Consider the following 20,476-nt stretch of genomic DNA (forward strand, 5'->3'; position numbering starts at 1 on the left):
CTTCAAAGGACAGGTGACTCTCTTGTTAGGGGCTAATGTAGCTGGTGACTTTAAGTTGAAGCCAGTGCTCATTTACCATTCCAAAAATCCTAGGGCCCTTAAGAATTATGCTAAATCAACTCTGCCTGTGCTCCATGAATGGAATATCAAAGGCCGGAAGACAGCACATCTGTTTACAACATGGTTTATTGAATATTTTAAACCCTCTATTGAGACCTACTCCTAAGAAAACCAGATTCCTTTCAAAATATCACTGCTCATCGACAGTGCACCCGGTCACCTGAGAGCTCTCATGGAGATGTACAAGGTGAATGTTGTTTTCATGCCTGCTAATACAACATCCATCCTGCAGCCCATGGATCGAGGAGTCATTTCCACTTTCAAGTCTCATTATTTAAGAAATATGTTTCATAAGGCTATAGTTGCCATAGATAGCAATTCTCTTGGGGTCTGGACAACGTAAATTGAAAACCTTCTGGAAAGGATTCATTGTTCTAAATGTCATGAAGAATACTTGTGATTTATGGCAAGAGGTCAAAATATCAACACGAACAGGAGTTTGGAAGAAGTGGATTCCAACCCTCATGGGAGACTGTGAGGGGTCCAAGACTTGAGTGGAGGCAGTAGCTGTAGATGTGGTGGAAACAGCAAGAGAACTAGAATTACAAGTGGAGCCTGAAGATGGGACCGAACTGCCACAACCTCATGATAAAACTTGAAAGGATGAGCAGTTACTTCTCATGGATGAGCAACGAAAGTGGTTTCTTGAGATGGAATCTACTCCATCTGGTGAAGATGCTGTGAAGATGGTTGAAATGACACAAAAGATTTAGAATATTACATAAACCAAGTTAATAAAGCAGTGGCAAGTTTGAGAGGACTGACTCCAATTTTGAAAGAAGTTCTATTGTGGGTATAATGCTTATCAAACAGCATCACATGTTACAGAGAAACTGTTCATGAAAGGAAGAGTCAATCAGTGCAGCAAACTTCATTCTTGCCTTATTTTAATAAACTGCCAGAGCCGCCCCAGCCTTCAGCGACCACCACCTGATCAGTCAGCAGCCATCAACATCGAAGTAAGACCCTTGATCAGCAAAAAAATTATGATTCACTGAAAGCGCCGATGATGGTTAGCATTCTTTAGCAATAGAGTATTTTTAAATTAAGGTATATACATTGTTTTTCAGACATAATTACATTGCACACTTAATAGTCTACAATATAATGTAAACATAACTTTTATATGTGCTGGGAAACCCAAACATTCACTTGACTTCCTTTAGCGTAATATTTGCTCTATTGCAGTGGTCTGGAACCGAACCAGCAGTATCTCTGAGGTGAGCCTCTATTTCAAATAGTCTTCTGGCTAATGTTGAATCTTTGCATTAGCTATTTTTAGATTCTTGAAAATTTTGAATCTTGGTTACCTTTTGTGTTAGATCGGATGAAAATGATCATTATTGGTTTTAACTTCATAGCGGAGTTGACGAAGGCTCTATACTAGAGGTACCAGCTCTGCCATTGTTTTGTTTGCTTGGACTCACACTGTATTGTCTTTGATCTGTAGCTACTTTACAAGAATCTTTTGATGGCACTGGACCACTTTATACCCAAGTTTAGTTAAAACTAGATTTTACACACACACACACACACACACACACTGTAGTCATGTTGTAATACACTAGAATTAAACCAGCAAAAAGGTCCACTGTCTCTCTAAGAGCACCTTGTTACCAACTAACGTTGGGACCAAGGGAGCAAATCAGTGAAAACCCAGTGTTCCACATGAATAAAACATTCCTTCTTTCTTATTTTTTAAGATAAAAGTGAATATAGATGCTCTAATATTTTCTCCTTGTACCTCATGGACCACCCTGAGCACCCACTTTGGGACCACTGCCCTGCACTAGAGTTACAATGGTGTGTGTTTGTGATTTCTTTTTATGAAATAATCTTGAATATGCTCTATATTATTATATTCAAAAGTCAATTTCTAGTTGTGCTTCATTCTTTTTAACTTATTTCAAAGCTCTTCCTGTTTTTTTCAATGACCTTAGGTCCAAACCAACAGAATTGAATCTAGTCACTTAACTTTTAATGTTCCTGACTTACTGGAGGGCAGGGAATCAGACCTTGAGGTGCCTCGCAAATCTAAGAGCTCTCCAACTGTCCAAACTTTATCACTGTTCTTTTACCATATCACCAGGGACTCTGTGCTATATAAGTCATTTCTGCAGTACCCCACTGTCTCCAGACGATGTCCCAACTCTTCAGCTTGGCACAGAAGACCCTTCAGGATCTGGCCCCTGCTGGCCTCTGCAGGCTACATCCCATTTTTCCATTCTCATATCTTGTGTTGCTGCCATGTTAAATTACTTCTCATATCCTTGTCTGGGCATGTATTTCCATGCCTCTCTGCCTTTGTCTCAGCTAGTTCACCTGCCTTGAATGTCTTTCTCATTCCTATTAACCTCTCCTTTAGGGCCTGCCTCTCAGTGAGGCTCTTCTTGATTTCCCTTGTACAAAGAAGTCACTCCCTCCTTTGGTGGCCACAGCACAATATACTTATCCCACTAAAGTGTATTCATTAGTTCAAATGTCTCCTCTCCTCTTCTAGATTGCGAGTTCGTTGAGGGTAAGAACCATGTTCTTTACACCTTTGTAACTCCGGTGCTCAGCACAGGACTAGGTCCATAGGATGCATTCAGTAAATGTTGAGGAAAGAAATCAATGAATATCACATAAATGAATGGAAGAAAATGATGAAAGCAGATTTAAAATGAATATAGTTATTTCAATGAGCCCAAAGTGAAAAACAGATATATATGGGTTGAGGGAAGAGAAACGTGGACAGAGGCCTGGTAAATGAGAATAGGTTTCAGTTACTGGAACTTTAATCAAGCACCGACTGTGTACTACACACAGTGCTGGGCACTAGGGAAGATATTTATTCATCCATTTTCTTATTTGCTTATGGAAACTACAGGAGGGCACTGCCTGCTCTTTCTGTTTTATTTCCTATTATATTCTAAGCAGTTAAATAACTAACAATAAATGAGACACAATCCCCTTGTCTGAGTAGCTCACATTCTGGAATGAATATAATTTGACTTTTAAAAAAATCCTTGTATCTAGAAGTAGAACTAGTATGGGATAAAAAGGGGGGCTGCCTGCCACGTCACACCAGTACGACATACAAACGTTCCTACTCTTACAGCTGAGCTCCAGGCTCTGCCCTCACACCCTCACTTTTGTTCTTCCGACTGGAATGGGGTTCAGACTCTACCAGAGGCTTCCAGATCACTTGCTGGGATATGGAATAAACATCACAGGGAAGTACTCCCATTCATTCAGAAAAAGCTTCTCTCAGACTGTTTTGTAGATATCTGGGGAGATGGAAAGAAAAATCCACACTCTTCTTCAGACTAATGGGAGAAGTTTAATTTTTAAGCTAGAAGGGGCCTGGGGGTGACTGAATCCAACCCCCTCATTTATAAGTGAGTGTATGTGATCTCTGGAGCTGGATGGGGATCCCCCTAACACACATCAAAGCTGGGGTGCTGACAGGGCTGTTAAATTACTTCTGACACCACCTGGGGGCATCTAGTGATAAGATGGCCCAGCAGCTACTAGCGTCTCCTGGGCCCTCAGGGTGGACTGGCTGCAGAGCTCAGAAGCCACCATTCTGTGACCTCCTAGCTTCACGTGGCTGTTGAGTCCTTCATATACTCAGGGAGCATGAGCTCCCAGGCCACAGGTCAGATCACCCAAGCCTGTGGGCAACCTGGCTGCTGAATGCTGATGCTTTAGGCTGAGTCATCTCCCACCGAACCCTCTGGAATATTTTCTGCTGGCCGACAAAGGTGCACACAAGAAGAGAGCCCTTGACTATTCACTGTATGTCAGAGAAATGAATCCATTGGTTGTGGCAAAGGAGAAGCAGGACTGAGAGTGGTTGGTCAGCAGAGATTATTTTGGAGGGGCAAGGCTCCTGCCTGGGACGTGGCTTGGAAACACTGGGGACATGGACATGGAAGGTGTGTGACATGTCCAGATAGGCTGTTCTCTGTGCTATGTAGCCAGAGGCCTGCTTCTGAGAAGAATTCTCAGGAGATGGTTTGTGCTGTTAGAAAAACTCGAGGCAGCTCTGCTAAAACGTGACTCCAGATACAGTCTCTCAGCATACAAGTCCATTCCGTGACTGCGTGTCCTATCTTCCTGTCAGAGCACAGGATGGGTCCTGCTTTTACCTGGAAAAGGGAGACTTCTCTTGCTTTGACCAGAAAGGGGAGACAAGGATGGACCACAATGAGACCCACTTCCTGAGATGGGGACAATGCTGAGCAGAGATGCAGAAAGTCCAGCTCATACAAGGGACAGGGCAGGAGGATTGGACAGGGGCAGGCAGCCTGGATGTGGATGTCCCATGTGATGTAAAACACTTCTATGCCCAGGTAATAATGCCCAGGCTCCTGAGCAGAGCGGGGATAGAGCTCCAGAATCAGATGTGGCAGGGGTGAGAGCCTGGCAAGAGAAGGCAAGGCTTGAGTCCCTGGGTGGCAGGGGTACCGACTTGCTTACCTCAAGAACTGGGGCACAAGAAGTGCGGTTGGGATTCTGGGACAAGGCAGAAACCCGTCTGGCAGCGCTGGTGAGCCACTGGTCAGACAACAGAGCAGTTGAAGGACCCGAGACTGAGCAGCTGGGCTGCTCGAAGCCTTCTCTTCAGATTGGAGTTGGTTCTAGAGGCCCGCAGTTGGACCCACAGGGCCCTGTAGGGGTGGGAGGAGAAGGCAGAGGCAGGGAAGGCACACGGGCACATCTCTTTGTTTTGCCAGAACACTGTCCAGAGGTAGCATCTCTCCACATCACAGCCCAGTCACCGCAGGGTTCACTTAGAGCCAATTCTTGACACTTCCAGGATCAGACTGGAGAGCTGGTTAGACTCACTGCAGAGCTGTTTGGTGAGTCCTGACCCGAAGCACTTCATTGAGGCCAGTATTAGTAATGCGATGCTTGGCTTTCCGGTATTTTTACTTCTCACTGCTTGAAATTTATCAGGGTCGGATAAGTCCCTGACTCACAAACATGGGAATTACTGCTCGAGAGAGCCCTCGCTCAGGAGCCCGGGTTCTCCAGGATGCAGGAGGGTCCTGCTACTCCTTTGCTGAGCCAAGAGCTTTCTCTGACGTCAAAGTTCCCTCTTCTGCCACAAAGAGCTGATGACCTCAAGGTCCATTCACCTCTGCCTGCCATGGTGTTGGGACATCTGCCTCAATTCCGTAACAGCACTAAAGCTCCTGGCTAATAAGATTCTCGTTCTTCTCCTGGCTCTCGTAGTGACACTAAAACCTATAAAAATACTAAGGTCCTTGCTAATGCTCATGCTAACTCTTGCCATTAGTGACAGGGGCTACTAACACTTACTGAAAGCATACTGCCCTGACACGTAAGTGTTTTACATCTCATTTCATCCTCAGGCATCCCCATGAGGTGTGGATTATTATCCTCATACGGCAGATGGCAAAAACGAGGCACAGAGGGAGACTTGTCCAAGGTCACAAGAGCCAGCAAAGCGTGGGGCTAGGATGCAAGCCCAGGCTACCTGCCTCTGAGGCTGCGCTCGGAAGTGCTAAGACCTATTGCACATTAGCTTTACATCATGTCAGACAGAATTAGACAGAAAGTCAGGACCAGCTGGGGTTGTGGAGTTGTAGCAGCATCACGCTGTACAGACTTCCAAACTGAAGATGCGGACAGATGGGAATATGGAGGACCAAGTGGAGAACAGAGACTTGGCACAGGGGCTCTGGGCGCGATTGGTTCAGCTTCAAATGCTGACTCTGCTGGGGCACCTGGGTGGTTCTGTCAGTCTGACCCTTGATTTCAGCTCAGGTCCTGATCTCAGCGCGGTGGGATCGAGCCCTGTGTTGGGGCTCCGTGCTCAGCCGGGACTCTGCTTCTCTTTCTCCCTCTCCCTCTGCCCCTCCCCCTGCTCCTGCATGCTTGCTCTCTAAAATAAACAAATAAATCTTTTAAAAATATTTTAAAAAAATGCTGGCTCTGCCACTTTACAAGCCCTGTGTCTTTGGCCAGGTTACTCAACTTCTCTGTGCCTCAGTTTCCCGTCTGTACAAGAAGGGTGATGAAGTCCCTATGTCATATGGTTTGGGGGGAGACGTAAAGGTGTTACTACTACTTAGGAAACCTACAAAGCATTTCAAACAATGCCGATGCATGGATCATCCTCGGTAAATGGTAGGTGTTATTACTGAATGTGTACTATGTGCCAGCCAGCAGGCTTTAGGGTATTTTATCTCATTTAACCTTCCAAACAACCTGCAGGGAGGGAATTGGTAGCCCCACATTATAGATGAGGACATGGAGCCTCGTTCACCCAAGGTCATCTGCTCTCATTTGCCCAAGGACTTGAACGCAGGCCCTCTCCCCGTAAACCCCAAGTGGTTTCCGCTCCGGCACAGCATCCTCTGCTAAAGCTGCCCGTGATGGACAGCTAGGAACAGGCTCAAGCTACCAAGCAAACAGAGATCGTAATTCGGCTTTGAAATCAATAAAGGGATGATCAAGTGGCAGAAGAGGAGTTGTTAGCTGCTCATCAGGATGATGTGAGAAGTTGCTGCCTGCATCCTGAATTAAATTCACCTAGTTGCTTTATCATCATAAACATTCATTTCAATGTGGGGAGGGATTTTTTAAAAACCAACATGAATAATATATAATGGCTGACATTTTGGAGGAAGCAGGATCTTTACCTTCTTCCATCTTCCGCCAGGGTAATTTATCATTGTCTTTCTCCTTACCCCCCTTTTTCTTAAACTGATGGGGTAGCCTGTCAGCTCAGCTTGTTCTGAAACGCAGGAGTGTAATTCAATAATACATTCACTCAGAGGCCAGCTGTCAGGAAGCTGGTGTTTATTTGAGCTCCATTAGATGGTCTCTACCGCTCAGCCTCTCTGAGGGCTCTCCGAGGCCTGGGGCCGGGGGTGCGGCTGGGGTGGCACGCAAATGCCCTCTGTAAGCGCTCCGCCACCGATACGCGCGTACGGCTCTACATCCGCAGGGCGCCGAGAAAAGACTGGAGCGCATATGTGACCTTCCCCCACCCCTTCCATTATTTTTTTCCTCTTGGAAACCCTTGCTTTCAAAATTCCTGGAAACTTCATGTCTTTATAAAAGGATCTGAAGGGAATTCTGAATGACTGACATGGCATCAAGGTGACTTCATTTCTCTTTACAGCCAGTTTTAAGTCCTAACTGAGACAACCAACTCTGATCTGGTTAGTGAACAGGCGAGGGACGGATCTTTCTCGGTTCCTGCCCCAAACCCACCTGTCTGGCCGCATGGTCCCCCGTGTTCTCCCCTCTCCTGCAGGCCCCCTCTGCACACCAGGATCATGTACCCCAGACTTCCTGAGACCATCTTGATTTCAAATGTTAGAGCATGGGTCTTGACTTTTGACTTGGAAAACAGTAGCACCATAATTATGCTCCATCCACATTAAAATTCTCTCAATTCTCCGATTATCCCGGAAAGTCTTGCCAGTTCCTCAGTCTAGAAGGCATGCATGTATGTATGTATGTATGTATGTCTCTGTCATCTATCTATCATCTATCTATCATCTATCATCTGTCATCTATCTATCATCTATCATCTATCTATCATCTATCATCTATCTATCTATCTATCATCTATCTATCATCTATCTATCATCTATCTATCTATCATCTATCATCTATCTATCATCTATCTATCTATCTATCTATCTATCTATCTATCTATCTATCATCTATCTATCTTATGTGTCTATCTATTTATTTGATGTAGTGTTCCATGATTCATTGTTTGTGTATAACACCCAGTGCTCTGTTCATTTTTAAGTCTTGTTCAACTGAAGCCAACACTAAGCAATGGATCTTGTTCAGTAGCACGTGTGCACGAGCACGCACACAACCAACCATGTTTCGTGCAGTACCTATCCTTTTCACGGAGCTGCACTGATATGTTCCATTCCATTGTATCCCATTCCATTTAAATTTACTTCTTTTTAAAAAAAATAGTTGCAACTCACTACATTGATTCCATGATGCACTAATGGGTTGTTGGGACCAGAAGCAGGATAAATAATGTTTTAATGGCCCGCCATCCTCACTGAAATCTTTGTCTCAGGCCAAAGGCCGTGCCCTGCCGGAAGTCTTTATTCAGTGAAAGTTCCCTTGTTGGCTCACTCGTTCATTTTCAAAAACAAACATATACTGTTGGCTCCTCTGGGCCAGGCCTGTGCTGGGTGCTAGAGACACAAACAGGTGCCAGATGCAGCCCCTAAGGGGTGATGGCCATACTTTTGAATTCTTGGGATGCTTTGTCTCTACCTCTCTTCAGGCACTCAGCTCTGGCTGATTGGCTGACTCGCTGATTCATTCTGCCATCCGTGTGGCTTAGTCTGTGTCAACCTCTCTGCTTGGCACTAGGGGTTCAATGACTAACAAAGGATGGGACACACGAAGAGCCCTCAAGGTAAGGGGCTATGGATGCATATCTTCTTGCATGGAGCAGTATGTACCAAACAGAGTTTGTGTTGTGTGGCAGCTCTGTACCCCTCAGAGCCTGGCCAGTCTCTGCTCTCCAGAGGATCTGACCCTCTCCACAGCGTATGATCCTCTGCCTCCTTTGGGATGAGTGCTCTGGTCACCCATCCCCCATCCTTTTTCTAAAGTCCCGACTCCTCAAGTCTTTTCTCTTTGGGCTCAGTGTGTCCCATCAGCTGACTTTTTTTTTTTTTTTTTTTTTTTAAGATTTTACTCATTTATTTGAGAGAGAGAGAGAGATAATGAGAGAGGGCACAAGCAGGGTGGAGGGGCAGAGGGAGAAGCAGACTCCCCACTGAGCAAGGACGTTGATGCGGGGCTGGATCCCAGGATCCTGGGACGATGCCCGAGCTGAAGGCAGATGCCCAACTGACTGAAGGCAGATGCCCAACCGACTGAGCCACCCAGGCGCCCCCATCAGCTGACTTTCGTAGCAATCTGTCCACACCCAACTTTCTCATCTGAGTGAGTTGATAAGCTGTTAGGCTTACAGGGGCCCAGAAAGACTGGACAACATCACATTTCTCTCACCCATAGTGTCCTCAAACCTACACTGAACTAATATTCAATTAACTCGGGGATGGTTCTTTTGTCAGAACCTCTTCCTACGATCTGGCATTGGCGATCCACAACTATTTGCTGAAGGGATCTGTCTGCCCTATGTCCAGCCCGTCCTTCCCAAGAGAAGAGATGCAACCAAAATTGTGTCATAGGGACATAGTGGCCTTGAGTGGTCTCTGAGGAGGAAATGTCTCATGCTTCCCTCTCTTTCCCAACTGTCTGATCCCAAGCTTTATAGTCTGGGTCCTGTTATCCATCCTCCTTTTATGGATGGTCAGTTGGGGATCCATCTGCCACCTACAGACCCGAGTGGCCCCTTCCTTCCCACTCAGAGGGCACCATACATTATATTTTTCCCATGACTCTAGGTGAGGGACAGGCATTCCACTGAGCAGATGGGGTCTGGGCCTCCAGGCTGGGAAGGAAAGACGGTATTCAAGCCACTTAATCTGGTGATGGTGGTTCTCCTGTCTGCTCTGTCCCCTCTTACTTTAGACCTGTGTTAGATCAGCAGAAGCCACTCACATCTCTACCACTTACATGGAGTTGAGGACGGCAGGGGCAGAATGTCAGACAGAGATGCTACTGTATGAAACACCTGCTCTGGACCAGGCATTGTGCTGGGCTCTAGGGACACAGATGAGCCAGGCAGAGTTCCCGAGGGAGGCCTTCCCTACTCCAAGTCCTTCGGGCAGTCCTTCTGCTTCAGTTCGGAGTCAAGCTCTGTGCTCTCCTCCAAGGAGTCCAGCCCAGCCTAGAGCCTACCATGCTTGGCAGGGGCCCTCACATCCTGAAGCCCTGCTGCCCCTCCTTCTCTGAGAGCCACCCCTGCTCCAGGACCTTGGGCGCCAGCTGGGGTGCTGCATAGAAGCATAAGAAGCTCTCCATAGAATCCCTGGTGTCACTGGTGGACCTGAGAGCCTCCTGCTTCTTCATCCCAGCCCTGGGGTCAGGCCTCCCTGAGTCAGACACACAGCTGGGAGCCTGCGGCGTGCAGGAAGGCACCTCAGGCTGCCCATCCTCGCTGGGCTCAGAAATGCTGCCGCGTCCCTGGGTGACAGCCTGCATCGTGAGGCCTGTTAAATGGACTCCTGTGCAGACCATACAAGCTGTGCCACAGCATATGGGGCGCAGGGGAATGTGGGTTTTTCTGTCAGGCACAGGCACTAAGTCAGGTCTGCCTGCTCATCAGAAACCCCACTCTCTGGAGGAGTGCCATTCCTCCCGAACAAGGACCCCAGCTGACAGCTGGCTGGCACAATGCTGCTTTTTCCTTTCCTCAAATAAGAATTCAACAGTCTAAAGCTCTCTCCTCTCTCGGTGGCTGCTGGACTTCCCTGGAGGACACGTTACTATCAAGTTGCACTTCCAATTAAAAGAGTTAGAAGTTCTTTTTAACAACGTCACCATCACCATCGTCATCATCATCTTCTTCTCCATCATCATAATCATCATCATAGAATTAGCAAACATTTTTGGTGTGGCCAGTACTAGGTGATGACTTTAGGTACTTTGTTTTTTTCATTTAATTCTCATGGCAACTCTGCAAAGTAGACATTATTACCCCACTCTTACAGATGAAGAAATTGGAGCTCAGAGAGGTTAAGGAAATTTCCCAAGGTCACACAGGCAGAAAGTGGATGCAAAAGACTTTAAATTCAGTTGTCTGAGATAAATGGATAAAGAAGATGTGGCATTTATATACAATGGAATATTACTCAGCCATCAAAAATGACATCTTGCCATTTGCAGCGACGTGGATGGAACAAGAGGGTATTATGCTAAATGAAAGAAGGCAATCAGAGAAAGATAAATACCATTATGATCTTGCTCATATATGGGACTTAAGAAACAAAACAGAGGATCATAGGGGAAGGGAGGGAAAAATAAAACAAGATGAAACCAGAGAGGGAGACAAACCATAAGAGACTCTTAATCATAGGAAACAAACTGAGGGTTGCTGAAGGGGAGGGGGGTGGGGGGATGGGGTAACTGTGTGTCGCGCATTAAGAAGGGCACGTGATGTAATGAGCACTGGGTGTTACATGCAGCTGATGAATCACTGACCTCTACCCTTGAAACTAATAATACACTATATGTTAACTAACTGAATTTAAATAAAATAAAATTAAATTAAAAAAAATAAGTCTTGTCTGATTCCAAAGCTTGTGTTATTTTCACTAGGCCATGCCGCTGCCGTAAACGCTACCATTTACTGACCACCTAAGTACCAAGCCCTATGCTAGGTGCTTTATTTCAGTTAACCCTTTCAATGGCATTCATGAAATAGTCATTATTATTGCCCATTTGTAATTGGAGGCCCATGCACAAAGGTTTAATCATTTCCTCTGAGGTCACACAGTGCTGGTGGGAGGAAAATCCAAGATTCAAACTCTGGGCACTTTCTGTGAAGCCACATTCCTTTATACGATAGGAAGGCAGGCCACAACCCAAACCTGGTAAGGGGTTCCACTTCATCCCAACTACGTAAATAAGCACTGGTCTGCAGACCCAGATCAAGACAGAGGATACCCCTTGGGCAGTCTAATGGGAAAAGCATTTGATGCCTCATGTTTCCAGGTTTCTGGTCACTTGGGCTTTTTTTTTTTTTTTAACATAAAAATCTGTTTGGGGATACTGAGTAGTGATAGACCGCTGTTTCTTCCAAATCTAGATGAGCAAGGAGCAGGGATATAATGGTTTGGGCACATATTAGGTGAAAGGAATTTTTACAGTAACATTTAGAAGCTTCTGTTATCCATTTATTTGCAGAGTGAACACTATATTCCAGGCCTTGCCCTAAGTGTGATAGGTTTGGAGAGATGAACAGTCTCTGCTTTCAAAGCATCTGTAGTTTAACTGAAGGTGACAGATACATAAACAATGATCTGGGAGCCGACTTCTCCTCCTGCCTCTGCTACTCATCTGTAATATGATTTTTAGCAGATGATTTAACCTCCCTTGACTCTGAATCCTCAGTATAAAATTAAGTAAAATAGATAATGTATCCATCCATCCTCCCTCCCTCCCTCCCTTCCTTCCTTCCATTTCTTCATTGTTTAAGGCAATATGTATGCATGTTTGTTTTGAGCATCTACTAAGTGCTAAAATGAGTAAGATGCAGTCCTTTCCTGGAGGACTCAGTTTAGAGGGTTGATGGACATTTACATATGTGTTATATTAAGCCACTTGTCCAGAGCCATGTACCCGGTAGTGACAGCGCCAGAATTGGAAACACAAGTTGGCCTGACTCCGAGGCCTATGCTCTCCCCTTCTGTCGAAAGGTTCCTTTCTCCTGGTACAGCTTTCTCAAGTTCCCTGCAAGTCAGACCCGCTGGAGCCACAGTGGTGAAAGCCTGTGTGGGTCCCCCAGGGGTCTGCGGCATGTAAGCAGCAGGCTTTGGTGGGTCACCAGAAGACATGCAGGGGGCGTGGTCCCTGCTGGCACCGATCAGGATGGCACGGTAAGGGTCCTGCCCACTGGCAGCCAACCAGCCAGAACCCTGATCAGATCCCATAATGGGCCCAGTAAAGAAAGGCTGAGCAAGGAATATTCCCCTTGGTGGGAATAATATGCCTATCTCCGGTTGATTAAAAGAACATAGGCCATGAGAAGGCCCACAAGCATATACAAAGTCACACAATTGAATAAAAGAGCAGGAAACTTCCTACCCAGAGACAAAAGCAGCATTTCTGACCAAGATAAACGAATAGGTTTTTCTTCTCTCTAGTTCTGCTCCTGGCTCAGCCACTTGACTAGCCTGTGAATTTGGGAAGGTCATTTAACCTCTGCGGTTCTCAAGGTTCTTGAGGTGAGTTGAAAGATTTGGACTACAAAGCACTTTCATCTCTGAAAAGGTTAAAGTTTGAATGATTTTACGCACTCCTGTTACACCCCGCCCGCTGGGCTCAGAGTACTCCCCCATTTCACTCTCTCTGTCCTGTCCTTGCTCCTTGTGAGGAGGGACGGGGGCAGTGGGAGGCAGGTGCTCTGGACCCCACAGTCCTGTGGTGTGAAGCCCAGAACCCAGGCTCCATCCCGTCCCAACAGGGGGGCCTTCTCCTTGGACCCCCAGTTATGCTCCGGAGATGACCATATCGCCTCGCCTCCCAGGGCGGCTCCTTCTGCGGCCCCTGCCCTTCCCCCCCACACACATTCGCCTCAAGCGAAGTGTTGTGTGCTCCTGGTTTCAACTCCTGCTTGCTTGTTGAAGGCTCCCAAATCAACACCTCTGACCTCCATGTGAGCTCCAGAATAGCTTATGAACTACAAAATCTCCCTTCCTTGCCCTTACTGTGCAGGGGGGAGGTCATCACCTGGCTCCCAACCATCCTGCTGCTCTCGGATCCCCAACCTGGCGAAGGCAACACCATCTCCCAAGGCATCTGAGCGAGAGACTCCTGCGTTCCTCAGGCCCAAGTGATGCCTGAGCCCTGCTGATCTCCCCCTTTAAACAGAACTTGAGGATGGCCTTCACCCTTCCCGCCCCTCACCACAAGACCGTTGTCCCCGTGGGCCAGGAACTCTCTGGCACAGAAGTCATGGACACAGAAGGGACAAAATCTGTAACTGCTGAACTGAACTGTGCTGACTTTAGAGAAAGCTCTGCATGTAAGAGGCATCCCTACACTGGAAGACATTCAAAAGAAATTATTACAGGTCACTCTCGGATGCTATGCCTGGGTCGAGAGCCCGGTCGGGGGAGCGGAGAATAGAGAGCGGCCTTTTGCTGGCCCCGTGCGCTTTCCAGCCCCTGGTCTTTGTACAAGCTGTTCTCTCTCCTGGGAACACTCTCCCCTCCCTGGCCAAGCCAATCATTTCTCATCTTTAAGACTGTCCTTAAGTCGTGGTTTTCCCCTCCGCAGGAGCACCTCCTCAACGGTCCCAGAGTACCCTGAGGGCACAGTTCTGGTGGATCACCCTGGAGGTCTTTTTTTTTGTCCCCTTAGTGGACTGGGAGTGACCCATGAGCAGGGACGTGTCCTATTCACCTCTGTGATTCCAGCACAGGACCTGGCACAGAGTGGACCTCAGTGAACAACTGTCCAGTGGGTGACAGACACAACTGAACACTTGCGAAAGAATGCACAGGCAGACGGCCTGGGGGGGCAGCCGCTGCACCCCACCCCCCAGCGTCTTCTGGACATCGGCTCTGAGGGTGAACAGTGTTAAAGCGTTTCTGCTAGTCTGGAGACGGCAGAATCAGTAAGAGCTGACTGCAAAGAGGGTATTGATCCAAGATTCCCCTTGGACCTTTGATTTCTCACTCTCTCCATCTATCACCCAGCGGGAACAACACAACTTTGCTCATTAAAATTCCAAATGCCTGGGATAGCAGTTTTCTAAGTGTGGGCACCTGAGGCTGCTTCTCTGCTCCCCCGTGACATTCCATCGAGAGCCTTCAATGCCCACCCTTCTGGCTTCCTCCCCACCCCCACCACCCCAACGGTGGCCCCGAGAGGTGATTCAGTTCTCACGCAGACAGCCATGGCAGGGGCTGGGGCCCAGGGGACTCACCCTCCGTCAAAGGGGTTCTCCCCGGGAATGATGTGCGTGCTGTCCCTGCCCACAAGGAACTTGATGCGGTCGTAGAAGGAGTGCAGGTTCTGCTGGGACGCGGGGGCCTGTGTCTCCTGGATGATGTCCAGAGGGTCAGGGGAGCCCAGGCACAGCGGGTTGACATGGCAGAGGGGCTGGAGGCAACAGTCAGGGTCCATGCAGTCCAGCAAGCCATCTGCAGGGGTGACAGAGCATGAAGTTCACACTGCTACAGTCCACCAGCCGCATCTCTCCACAATGCCTTCGTTCACGTCTCTATTTTCCACTCACTGAGGCACTTGATTAAGGACCTGACATAAGCCAAGGGGAGATCCAGGGGCTTCAGGTCTGCTCCTAGCCCACTCATCTAGTCGGGGAGACGGACAAGCCCGTGTACAGGGGGACAGGTGGGGATAAGGTGTTTCTGTTTCTTTTCGAAGAGACAGAGGGAATTCTATGAGGGCCCAGGGGTGGGAGAACATACTGAACATCTGAGCTGCTCAGCTCAACTCAGAAGTTGAGGGACGAGCCCGAGAAGAGACTGTCGATGCTGGTGGAAGCAGAAGTATCGGGGACGCTGGCCAGCTTAGGGAGTTTGCCTACCACCCCCAGGATGGGGACGGTGGGAGCTCCTGGAAGGTTGAAAGCCGGGGGGACATCGTCTGATCTGTATCACTGAAAGAAGCTCTCCTGTAACCAGGAGGGGGTACTGAAGCTGGCCCAGAGTAGAAGCTGGGAGCCCCACGGCGGGCAGTGAGGGCGTCTCTGAGGTTGCACGGGGCACAAGAGATCAGAGCAGGAACAGTGGAGGTGCGGAGAAGTGGGTGGTTTGGAAGGAAATTTAAGGGTTACGAGCAATAAGAGCCGGGAGGGGGGACAGGAACAGCCCAGGGTGACAGTCTGTTTGCTTTGTTGCAGAGAGCAGTCTAAGGGCATGTGTTCCTCTGGGTTCAAATTCTGCCTCTCTTGCTTATTAGCTGGGCACCCCACCATCCTGGAGACCTAGATCCTGTTCCGGTTACCTCTGTTGTGTCCCCGGCTCTTAGTTCAGGAGTTTAAAACATGGCCGTGAAGTAACTACACGAATGAGAATTGAATGAATTGACAAATGCATCAGGGGATGAAACCAAATGACAGTCCACGAAAGCCAGAAAACCACTATCTTCGTTCATTTCAGCTCAACAGTGTGGTATGGTGGGAGCATCATGAGGCTCAGGCTGCAGCTCAGGTCCCAGAACTGCCCCTAAGCATGCCCGTGGACGGATGCCTGCTCTCACTCTCTGAGCCCCAGTCTCCTCATCATTGACATGCCTCCCCCGCTTCTATCTCCCAGGGTTTACGATACAGATGCCGCCCACCAGAGCACAGCATAGCCCGAGCCAGATACGGCGCCCCATCCACACAGGCGGCCCCCCAAGCCTCCTTACTAGCCTCAGATGTATTGTGGCCTCCGGTAAGCTACCTGACCTCCCTGAAATCCAGTTTTTTTCCCTTAGTAAATTAGGGACAAAAATCCCTTGTCTTTCTTGCCTACTTCTGCATGGCATTCCAGACTTCATGACTTCCTTGAGGGTAGTGCATCAACAGCCTGGACTCCAGAACCCAGATTGTCTGGGGTCAAACCCTGGCTCTGAAACTTACTACTTGGGGGCAAGTTACTTAAACTCTCTGGGCCCCGTTCCCCATGTGTCTTACAAGGGGATTATAAAAGTGTCACATAAGTATTTGTGACATGAATACAAAACATAGTATATGTCCCCAAATCTAGCAGAATACTGGGTACACAGCAAGTACTTACTAAGAGGTGGCACCCCTTCCTGTCCCTGAGTCTACAACATGGCTCACCAAAGTGTAGGGCCATTTGTCCTTGGTCTGCTCACCTCCCAGATTCATCTTGAGATGTGGAGGAAAGGCCTCCTCTGACCCCAGCATGGTCCCGGCTCCTAACTCGTGGGTCCTGTGCCAGGGCCCAGATCCACCCACTAACTGCCTAGCAAAGCACCTGTCTCCTCCGGTGGACGGCGGCTCCATCACACCTTCTCGTGCTGCGCCTGTCAGACGTTGCTTAAACACATAATTACAGCCCAAGCTGTGGGTTATTTGCATTCTGCTATTGATGTTAGCCTGACAGATTCAGCTGCCGCATCCATAACGCCGCAGAAATGCTCCATTATTCAATCCCAGGGAGCAGGGACGTTGACCATTAAATCAGCAAGCACAATTGAAGGGCTGTGAAAAGTCATGGCTAATTTGAAATTTTATTAGCTATTGCCTGCTCTTGTTTACCACTGAAGCAGACCCTGGAAGCCAGTCTTTTACCTCTTTATAAACACTTTGCTCTGTGGCATCTTGGAAGCACTGCTCCCTGTTCTCTAGTCCTCGGGGAAGGTTATCCAGGAATTACTGTTATTATTATTAATATTATATTAAATGATGATGATGACGACCACAGGCATTGTGCTAAATGCTTGACAAAGAATGCTTTCAAGGAATGCATCGTTGAATCTTCCCAGCTCAGTGAAGTAGCCGCTGTTGTCACCATCACCCACATTTTATTTATTTTATTTTTAAAAAAGATTTATTTATTCACTTGAGAGAGAGAGAGAGAGAATCCCAAGCAGACTCCGTGCTGAGCGTGGAGCCCGATGCGGAGCTTGACCTCATGACCCTGAGATCATGACTGGGGCCGAAATCAAGAGTTGGATGCTCAATTAACTGAGCGGCCCAGGTTCCCCATCACCCTCATTTTAGAGAGGAGGAACTGGAGGCTCAAAGTGGTAGAGTAACTTGGTCAAGTTTGTGTAGTCAGAGAAGGAGCTGACTTGGAATCTGAGCCCAGTTCTTTCTGAAGTATGAAAGGTTCTTTGAGTCCTGAAGAGACTTTTGGGAACTATTTCTTTTTTTTTTTTTTTTTTTTTAAGATTTTATTTATTTATTTGACAGAGAGAGACACAGCGAGAGAGGGAACACAAGCAGGGGGAGTGGGAGAGGGAGAAGCAGGCTTCCCGCGGAGCAGGGAGCCTGATGCGGGGCTCGATCCCAGGACCCTGAGATCATGACCTGAGCCAAAGGCAGACGCTTAACGACTGAGCCACCCAGGCGCCCCACCGGGAACTCTTTCTTAAGTGGAAGACATGAATTTATGAGTCTTGCTGAAATACCTCTCTTCTGTGCCCTTCCGGCTCCCTGGGTGAACTCCACCACAGCACTCACTCCCCCTCCCCCCACTCTAATGTTGATTTTCTCTCTCCTTCCCCAGACATGGAGCTCATCTCAGTATCCCTGTGCCTCCTCTAGCTTCTGGTTTCATCCTTGCTTCTGGAATCAGGCTTCCCCACACTCCTATTTTCTTTCCTTTTTTAAAAACAAATTAAGCTGGGGCGCCTGGGTGGCTCAGTCGTTAAGCATCTGCCTTCGGCTCAGGTGATGATCCCGGGATCCTAGGATCGAGCCCCGCATTGGGCTCCCTGCTCCACGGGAAGCCTGCTTCTCCCTCTCCCACTCCCCCTGCTTGTGTTCCCTCTCTTGCTGTGTCTCTCTCTGTCAAAAAATAAATTAAAAAAAAAATCTTAAAAAAACAAAAACAAATTAAGCCATCAATTTAAAAAACAAATCGTTGTTTCTTGGGATCAGAGGCCCTTTGTGATCTAGTTGGCCATTCTGCTGGAAATGAAAGTCTCAGCAAGGGCTCTGAGCTTCAATTCGGCCCATCTACAAAGGGCACAATCAGACGTGCCTCACAGCTGGGCTGGGGGGATTAGGTGAGATCACGGACATGAGCACTTGGCATGATGACCAGCACCTAAGTCTGTGCTTGGTAAACAAGAGTCCCTGTTAGCTCCCTGGCCGGGTGCTTCCCTTGGACAGGCATCCTCACAATGGACCTGTCCTGGCTCCCTCCCACACACATTTCAGGGCAGCTCTTTCTGAATACAGCCTGGCTTTGAAGAACTGAACTAGACAAAGATGGCCTGAGAGACACACCGGTAAGTCAGGAAGTGGAGACCCAGGAGACTTGAAGATTGGCGTTCTCTGAAATGGAGCCACATCACACAAGCAGGGCTCTCATGAAAGTGCTGGGATCGTGGGATGGCTCATGAGTACACTTCACGGGACAGAGTGACAATGCCAGGCCAACAATTCTGTCCGCCTAGGCCTTCCTGGGTGGACGCTCCCTCATCATTGACTCAGCAAATATTTGCGAAGTAGTAAATGTGGGCTAAACCTCTGCTAATAGAGATGATCATTATTAAAGGAAGCCCCTGTTTCAAAAATGAGTGGGGCCCACAAAATTCTTATCAAAGGTGCAGTTTACGAGACAGGCTTTCGTGCAAATCCCTCTGTTTTCAAAGGCAGCACCCGGTAGCCTGATAGGGGGCATGTGGCTGCCTACAGTAAGGGAGACTTCCATGCTTCTGTTTTCTTAGGCAGAGGTGACAGACTTGAGAAGAGGCATGTTAAGAGGAAAAAGTAGCTTTGGGGAGACAAAAGTAAATTTTGGGGTAGACTAGAAACACCTCAATGTACAGTTTTCATGATTCTCCAGTTTGGCTAGTTTGGAAATATTTACATTTTCCAAGGACTTCATATCTTACTTAACTGTATATTACACACAAGTCGGTTGACTTAAAAAATGTCCGTATTTCATTTGTATGCTATTCCCATTGACAGTCCTTTCTTATGGCAAACAGAAAGACAAACAAAAAACACCAGGAAAATAGGGAGGATTTTTCTCTATTTCCTTAAAATTTTCAGTAAAACCCTCTTGAACTCTAAACCCCAACTTTTGGGAGAGAACATTCCTCCCACCCCCCAGAAATATCCTTTTTCCTTCCTCTCTCTGCTTACATGGTCAAAGTGAAGGGGGCAGAAGGAAATGTGGGAGGCCGCTGGGGCTCCTGAAGGCTGGAGGGTCACAATACCGGACCCAGCAGTGACCTCTGATGGCGTGGAGGGCAAAGGGAAGCGGAGAGGAAGTGTCCAGAAGAGTCAAACCAGAGAGTAAAAAGAAAAATGGAAAAAAAGGGAGGGAGGGAGGAAAAAAACAGACAAAAGATGCAGGTCTCTGGGGCACTAAATGAACATTCCAGAGGGGTTCAAGTCCTCGTGACCCTTCAACTTGAAGCTCCCCCCAGGCTGAAATGCTACATTGTGCACACAGCGGGGGCTTCTGCTAACATTTCCACCTAAGTGCTACCGACTTGTGGATAAAGGCCATGCTGTTTCCTTCAGCCCCCTCCTCAGTGCCTGCCCTGCTGGTGGGTGTCAAGTGACCTTGAGAACTAGGGAGTGGGGCATAGGAGAGAAAAAAAATCCAGGCTAGAAGCCCGAAGAGCCAGTTCCTTCCCCAGCTCTGTCTCTTTCTCACTGTGAGACCTTGGGCCACCCCTTCCTACGTCTGAGACATCATTTGTTCATGTGACACCAGGAGAGTAATCTCCGTCAGCCCTTCAGGATTGTTGGCGGGTTCCTGGGTTGTAAAGAGGAAGTGAGTCATTCAGTGACGTTCTGGGGTCCTCCCCATGCCTGTGGCCATTCCCTGGAGCCCCCTCTGCAGACAGGTGCTATGACACAGGAATGGGTGAGGTCCCCTGCCATCAGTCCCTGTCCTGAGTAGCAGTGGCTTTTCTGTGATCTTAACAGCTGCCAGTGAGTGGTGGGACCCTGGGTGACTCCCCTCCATGCCTGATGTCGGTATCCTCCTCAGTTGGGGGGGGTCAATGGGGCAGCCTCTGGGGGCTAACCTGACTGACAGCCACCTCCTCG

General features: G+C 48.0%; 1 protein-coding gene across 2 annotated transcripts in view; it reads right to left on the reverse strand.

Moving 5' to 3' along the window:
• TENM4 (teneurin transmembrane protein 4) overlaps positions 1 to 20,476 on the reverse strand; it is a 2,958,785-nt gene that overhangs the window by 79,754 nt on the left and 2,858,555 nt on the right. For both annotated transcript variants that reach the window (XM_078058602.1, XM_078058603.1), the window contains one exon: positions 14,690 to 14,906. In XM_078058602.1, the coding sequence (XP_077914728.1) occupies positions 14,690 to 14,906 (217 nt within the window). The remainder of the gene's footprint in view (positions 1 to 14,689; positions 14,907 to 20,476) is intronic.

Source organism: Halichoerus grypus, chromosome 11 (assembly GCF_964656455.1).
Source record: "Halichoerus grypus chromosome 11, mHalGry1.hap1.1, whole genome shotgun sequence".
NCBI lineage: Eukaryota > Metazoa > Chordata > Mammalia > Carnivora > Phocidae > Halichoerus > Halichoerus grypus.